At 35.8% G+C, this 7,500-nt stretch overlaps 1 protein-coding gene across 1 annotated transcript in view; it reads left to right on the top strand.

Moving 5' to 3' along the window:
- The first annotated feature begins 1,029 nt into the window (after positions 1-1,029).
- The window catches only part of LOC113807546 (enoyl-CoA delta isomerase 2-like), an 8,453-nt gene continuing 1,982 nt past the window's right edge, over positions 1,030-7,500 (top strand). The window contains exons 1-8 of the mRNA XM_027358827.2: positions 1,030-1,185; positions 2,851-2,999; positions 3,168-3,361; positions 3,953-4,078; positions 4,389-4,567; positions 4,852-4,969; positions 5,077-5,196; positions 6,019-6,189. Coding sequence (XP_027214628.2) covers positions 1,142-1,185; positions 2,851-2,999; positions 3,168-3,361; positions 3,953-4,078; positions 4,389-4,567; positions 4,852-4,969; positions 5,077-5,196; positions 6,019-6,189 — 1,101 coding nt within the window. The 5' untranslated portion in view covers positions 1,030-1,141. The remainder of the gene's footprint in view (positions 1,186-2,850; positions 3,000-3,167; positions 3,362-3,952; positions 4,079-4,388; positions 4,568-4,851; positions 4,970-5,076; positions 5,197-6,018; positions 6,190-7,500) is intronic.

Below are 7,500 nucleotides of genomic sequence, written 5' to 3'. Positions count from 1 at the left end.
TTGTTATAATGTTAATGATGATAATAATAACTATCATCATTATCGTTATAATGATAATAATGATAGTAATAATGAGTAATAATACTGATAATACATGATAATAATGAAAATAATAATAGTGATAATATTAATAATAATAACAATAATAATAATAATAATAATAATAATAATAATAATAATAATAATAATAATAATAATAATAATAATAATAATAATAATAATAATTATGATAATAATAATATTGATAATATATAATGATGATAGAAATAGTGATAATATTAATAATGATAACAATAATGATAATAATAATAAAAAATAGTGATGATAAGAATGATAATAACAATAATGTTTCTAATAATAATAACATCCATGGTAATAATAAAGTTGATAACAATAAATATGATTATGATAATAATCATAATAATAATGGTAATGACAATAATGATATAATGATGATGATAATAATGACAATGTTAATAACAAAAACATTAAATCTCTATGGAAGCCCAATGGATTTATCTACAAAAGGAGGAACACGATATTTGAAATAAGAATCTGTGGTTACATATACACCATCAGCACAGCCATGACCTATTTTGGTGTCATAACTTTGCCAAGGATGGGAGTCTCGTTATGCTGTATATTCGTACTTCTGAAGTGATTTGTTTGTATGAGATATCTAATTCGTTGGATTTTCCCCATTTGTTGATTGGAAATGAAATGTTTTTGAATGGAGAAAAGATTTTGACCCATATTGAGGGGGGGGGATACGAACCAAAAAAAGAGAGAAAAAAATATTTCGGATCAAGAAATGATTCATATCCCTCTTTTTTCTGTACTGGTATTCCGAAAACAACCAGAAGAATTAATTCCTATACCATAAAAAATCAACAAACCTATCACACAACAGACATCAAATAACCGAATATGCCTCCTTAACCACAAAAACCGGAAATAATTCACCCCTTAAAAGAATCTCATATGTAGTTTTTAAAAGTCATAAGTAAAAATAGAAACATATTCTAAAACTTTTTGACTCAGCGGTCTCTATCTTTTAGCGCTCTCTGACCAGCCGGTTGTTGTTTTCTTCAGTCAGCTGATTAGGAGTTTGTATTAGAGTTTTCGTCAATTATTCGCGAATATGGCTTCTCTGCGCTGTGCAACGAGACTCGCTTCTGTATACAAGTATGTGGATATTTTAATACTTTGTACTTTGAGCTTGTCAAGATTAACATGACGGAAAACTTTAGAGATAAAGATATTAGTTTGGCTTTCTTCTGGGTAAACAAGTGTTTTAATCTCGGAATTTTACGGGTTTAATGGCTTTACATTTTGTGATCTACTTTTGTTTACACACTTCCGTGTTTTTTATTTATTTGTAATTGTTCAGAAGTTACCTGCTTTAGCTTTCGAAGAGAAATTTGTCTCTGTTTCTATTCTTTGTGTTCTATTATTTAAGCTCTATCCAAAGCCAGTCCATGCTTGCTGTGATCTATGAAAGAAAACACAGTATTATGTCGAACCAGTAACGATGCATTGCACGCTTCATTATAGGACTGCCACCCTTTATATTGGTTGATTGATAGAGCTTGGACTGGCCCCAGTTGGAAAATGTGTTGTTTTTCGCAGATGTGTCTCAGTGAGTAACAACAAAGTATGGGCTGTGCCCAGCCAGCAAAGGGCATTTATGCTACATGCGACTGTTAGTCTTACACTCTAAATAATGGTGTTCTGATGTGACTTAATAATGTGATTGTTATTCATGTTTTATGTTAGGCTGGTGTTAGGTGTATGCCAGCAGTATCAGTTTTTTTGCAATTAGGTGTATGTCACACACGCATAATCACATATAAGTGTTGTTTCTGGGTAATATAAACCTAACTGAACCTAACCTAACCTAACTAAGAGTGGTATTATATTCTCATGTTGAGATGCCACACTCTTGTTTATTTCACTTCAGACGCGCAGAACACCAATTGGGGACTTTTCTGCCATACTCGTAGTCACTTCCAGGTTTTTGAATACGGATGGACTTTTTGTTTAGTTGTGTCAGTGAAGTTGGAATTCAAGGGTAGTGGCTTACTTTTGAAACAGTTTTGTTATTTATCTGCAAGAAATCCACTGATTTTAAAGTTTCTTGGTGTTGTTTCTTGTGCAACTGATTCATTGAGGAGATCCAAATACCATTTCCACTGATAATCTTGATTTGTTAATCCTGATAGCAAGGGAGGGTATGAAGTATATTGGGGAGATTATGGGATATGATAGGCTTAAATAAGAATAGAGAACAAAAATGCATAAAACTAGCACAAAAAACACTTAAAATCTGCTAATGAAACTGTACACACATGAGCACCAAAATTCAAAATCCTCTACAGGAATCCAACCGATCTTTTGGGAAAGTCTACAGGAATTCACACCTTTCAGACATTAAAAAAAAAAAAAAAATGTCCTGACCCATAACCCAACCTTGCCTAACAATCTAAGTTGCTGTGACTTGTTGTGCTCTTCGGGTGCTGCCCAAGGGAAGGGTTGATGGGGAGCCAACATCCCCCAGGATTCATTCTTTCCACCTCAATATGAATGGCAAGATAGACCTACATCAAATATCTTTATATCTCGGAACATCAAACTTTCCTTTACTTTCCTCCACTGTGTGGATTGCTTTCTTTCTAATCACTTTTTTTGGGATTTGGGGCACTTGATGGGGTCAGATATCAAACTGCGATGGTTATTAAAGTCTATTTTTGATAAAGATTAAAGCAGTTTTGTTACAGAAATACAGAAATACAATAATATACTCACAATTTTCAATGCAACATTGCTCAGCATCTCTCGTTTCTCCCCCAGACGAGGCATTGGGGCCGGCTTTGGTGTGGCCTCCCACCAGCTTGCTCCAGCATGGGGTGCTGCGGCAACACAAGTAAGGCTGATGAGTGCCCTCAGTCCAGAGTTCGAGTCGGCAAAGGCCAGGCTTGGGACTCTGTCGGAAGACCCAGGTAAATAGTATATTTGTTTTTATATATATATTTTATTCCTAATTTTATTAATTGAATTGATTAAGTATTAATAGTTTTTCTTTTTTTGTGCCACATCCATATCCACATCAACATCAGCAACCACATCCACATCCACATTTAACTGGTAATCCCGCTGTCTCCCACTAGGCAACGAGGCCAAGCTGAAGATCTACGCTCTGTTCAAGCAAGCCACTGTTGGGGCTGTGAATACCAAGAGGCCGGGCATGATGGACTTCGTGGGCAGGGCAAAGTGGGATGCCTGGAATAGCCTCGGCAATATGAGCCAGGAGGAAGCACAGAAGAACTACATCAACTTTGTGAATTCTCTGGCTGGGGCCGAGGTGAGTCGGTTGGCGGAATGAAGGGGTAGGTTGCGTGTAGTTGATGGTGATGGTTATTATAAGCCAAGAAAATAGGGTGAAAATGGTGTTAGGAATAATTGAGGATAATAGGAGTTATTATAATGGTGTTAGTGAGGATGATATGATAATGATGATAATTTTGGTAATGTTAGTTGTAGTAATAATGGTTGCAATAGTAAAGATTATGATATTAAAAATTAAGATGGTGATAAGGATGATGATGATGATGATAATTGTAGTAATGAAAATAACAATGGTTATAATGAAAGATAATGATAATAATAGTAAAAATTATTGTAATTATAATAGTAATAATAGTGATGATGATAATTATAATAGCAATAATAACAACTAGTAGTGTTAATGTTAAGTAATAGTAATAACAATAATAAGTTTTTAATAATGATAATGATGGTAGCAGTAACAGTAATAGAAAAGGATATTAGTAATATCAGTTAATAGTGTTAATAAAAGTAATGATGATGATGATAATGATAATGATTATGATGGTGGTGGTGATGACAGCAGTGATGACACTAATACTAATAACAATAATAACTTCTCTTACAGGAAGAGCAAGCCAAAGCACAAGCTGAATCGGGTCAGAAATATAAGAACTTGCTAGTAACATGCGAGAATGGATTGAGGACCATCACCCTAAACCGCCCAGCCAAGATGAACGCTATCACGGTCGAGGTGAGAGTTTGATTGGTGATAAGGTTGATAACTGGATGTATTTGATTTTATGATGTGGAAACGTGACTGATTTCAGATTTCAGGCTGTTTGAGGTTTTGTCTTTGAGTGTGAGTGACTGTGGTTTTGCTCGCGTGTGAGGACATGTATGTATGTTTGGATGTATATATACCACATAGATACATTTGTATGTGATATGCATTTTTACTTATTTGTCCACATAGTAAAAAAGTATAGAGTAATTGATAAGATTAATTACACTGCCAGTCTAGCAATGAATTCAAAACACTCACCTTACAAAGTTTGTCCTAGATGTACGAGGAATGGATTGCGGCCCTGAAAGAAGCTGCAGAAGACCCAGCCACGGTCATCACAGTGACAACAGGAGCAGGCAACTACTACTGCTCAGGCAATGACCTCTCCAACTTTGCCAACATTTCTCCAGAGAACATGCATGAACACTCGAAAAATGCAGGAGTTTTACTCAACAGGTAAAAGCATAAGTATTGGTGTTTCTTTATTTCTGTATATGTTGTACAGTTTCATTTTCATAGCATGTATAACATTATCATCCTCTATTTATTGTAAAGGGAAGATCAGGATATTTGAAAGCCTATCAGTATCCTTTTATTTTTTGTCGTAATATGAGTAAAAGGATAGAAACTCTTTTTGAATAATGTAATTTAAAATGATGTACATTTTTATATAACCCTCGTTATTTTTTATATCTTTTTATCCAAAATTCCTTGTATAATACTCTTGATCCCCTGTCCAGGTTCGTGTCGGCGTTCATCGATTTCCCAAAGCCTCTCATCGCAGTCATCAATGGCCATGCTATTGGTGTGTCCGTTACAGTCTTGGGACTATATGATGCCGTCTATGCCACAGACAAGGTGAGTTGGTATAGCGTGGGTAAAAGCCATCATCTTGGAGTTAAAGATTTGAAGTAGAGACGTGTCACCAGTCACTAGATGTGTTCTAAAACTTGCATTTTTCCCAGGCGACTTTCAACACACCATTTAGTAACCTAGGCCAGTCTCCTGAAGGGTGCTCATCCTATACCTTCCCCAAGATCATGGGCCCTGGCAAGGCAAATGAATTGCTGCTCTTCAACAAGAAGGTGAAGTTGTTATTTGCAAATATGTAAATGGAAATTTTAGCTTTACTTTTTTTAATCTTTCTTTTTACATGAAGATTGTAAGACATTTTTAAAAATAATAAAGGTTGTCTTTTTGATTGTCAGTTGTTCATTCTTTCTTATCTCTACTCATTTTTTATTTATTTATTTATTTATTATTATTTTTTTTTATTGGAGTGAAACATCTTGCTTGTAGTGTTGAATTAGCTCACCTTTTATGGTTTATCTGAAATTAACTTTTCAACTAGATCTTTTTTCAGGAATAATTCAAATATAATATTGGTTTGGAAATTTTGTTAATTAATTCTAACTCATTAACACCAAGAGTTCAAGTATTCATGCCCTGTTCCCTATGATTTTAGTTTATTGATTCTTTTTAGACATAAATGGGCCCTCAAGTGCCTATTTACCAAGTAGTCAATACTAGGTCTACTATGGTCTCCCCTGTTAGCCCTGTTCCTTGAGTCGGATAAAGAAAAGTTTTTACTTTGTTTTTATTGATGATGTTGATATATGATATGATAATAGGAAAGATAATAATGATGAATATAAAGGATGATAGTAATAGTATTAGAAATCACTTTCTTACCTGAAAATTTAAAGCATTGGGTAAGTAGAGGTTTAGTTAGGCCTAATAATTCACTCATTTGTGACTAAATGTTTGTGAGGCCATCAGTGTGTTAATAAAATAAAACTACAGTTGACAATGCATTAAGCTGGCATCAGTGGGTTAAATATGCCACATTCATTTTATAAAAATAATTCAATTTGACAGGACTCAACATGAGATCTCTCCCCCCACAGATTACTGCCCACCAGGCTTGCGACTTAGGGCTGGTTACGGAGGTGTTCCCTGATGCTAGCCTGCAACAGGAGATCTGGCCTAGATTGCAGGCCTATGCAAAACTGCCTGTCAAGTCTTTGGTTTATTCAAAGGCCTTGACACGTGATATCGAAAAGGATTTGCTCCACAAGGTCAGTAGAGTATAGGTCTATGTGATTTTTGTGGATAGATAGATAGATAGATTGTTTGAATTATAGGCTCATGGAGAATGGTAGATGGAGATAAAAATTGATTAAAAGGTTTGATAAGGTCATGTATAAAGGTAGATTGAAAGGTAGATTGATTAGGTGATTGAATTTTAAGTTCCATGTAGAAAATTAGGGTAGAGGTTGAAGACCGCGACGCGCGTAGATAGAGGAAAATGGACACCGCCATCTTATAGAGCAGGAAAAATAGAAGGGGATAGCGTATAGTTTAAGATGCACCGGCCTTATAGTCACCGCTAAATGACGAAAATATAACGCGCAGCCGCCTTTCAAATTCAAAGTCGATGAGCTTGTTTACCTTGCTAGGAAAAACACGACACTGACCCATGAACGCATTTTTGCGTTCGCGAACTAGTCCGTGTATCATTACGCGCTTGTCAAAACGATATTTGGCTAATTATCTGTGTCTGCTGGTACGCATTTATACCTTTAAAGTCTTTTAGTAATGTTATTATACTTCAATTGCATATTTTTATATTTATCTATACCCTCATATCGAATCCTGCGCATCGAGTGTTTCACACTTTCTTGCGCCAGCCACAGGTTGACAGCTCACCAACCCGCTCATTTCGAGATTGAAAGCCGGTGAGAAATGTTGCGTTTCCAGTGTTGTGTTGATTCTGGGTTCTTTTTTAAGACCTTTACAGTGGCATCGAAGAATAATTCGACTTCAGTAACCATCCCAGTTTTATATCTGAGCCCATCAAGAGCTCCAAAGGACGAAAAAGGTTATTAAAATCGAAGCAATCCCAACAGTACAAAGAAACGAAAGTTTCACGTTTCCGGATATAAAGGTATTTGGTTTATTATTTTACGGTGTGAATGCAGCTCTGTCTTGCCGTACATACCGTGGTGGAGAGAATGTGTCCTGGGGGGTGTTGGGGGGCTTGCCCCCCATCAACCCTCCCCTCGGGCAGTGCCCGAAGGGCACGCCTAGTCACGGCAATTTATATTGATATATTAGGTTGGTTGGTTTATTGGTCAATACGTTTTTGGGGTTTGGAACGTGTGAATTCCCGTAGATTTTTTTGCCGAAATGTGGGTTGGGTTCCCGTAGAGTTTTTTTTTTTATTTCGCGTCAGTCCGTAAACTTTCAAAGATGGCGGTTACATCCGTAGAGTTTCATTGGCCGATTTTAAGCGCTTTTTGTGCTAGTTTTACGCATTTTTGATCGTTATTCTTCTTATTTAAGCTTGTTTTACCCCATAATTTCCCTGATATACTTCATGCCCTCCC

This window comes from Penaeus vannamei, chromosome 43 (genome assembly GCF_042767895.1).
Source record: "Penaeus vannamei isolate JL-2024 chromosome 43, ASM4276789v1, whole genome shotgun sequence".
Lineage (NCBI taxonomy): Eukaryota > Metazoa > Arthropoda > Malacostraca > Decapoda > Penaeidae > Penaeus > Penaeus vannamei.
This window is presented reverse-complemented; position numbering and strand designations above follow the sequence as displayed.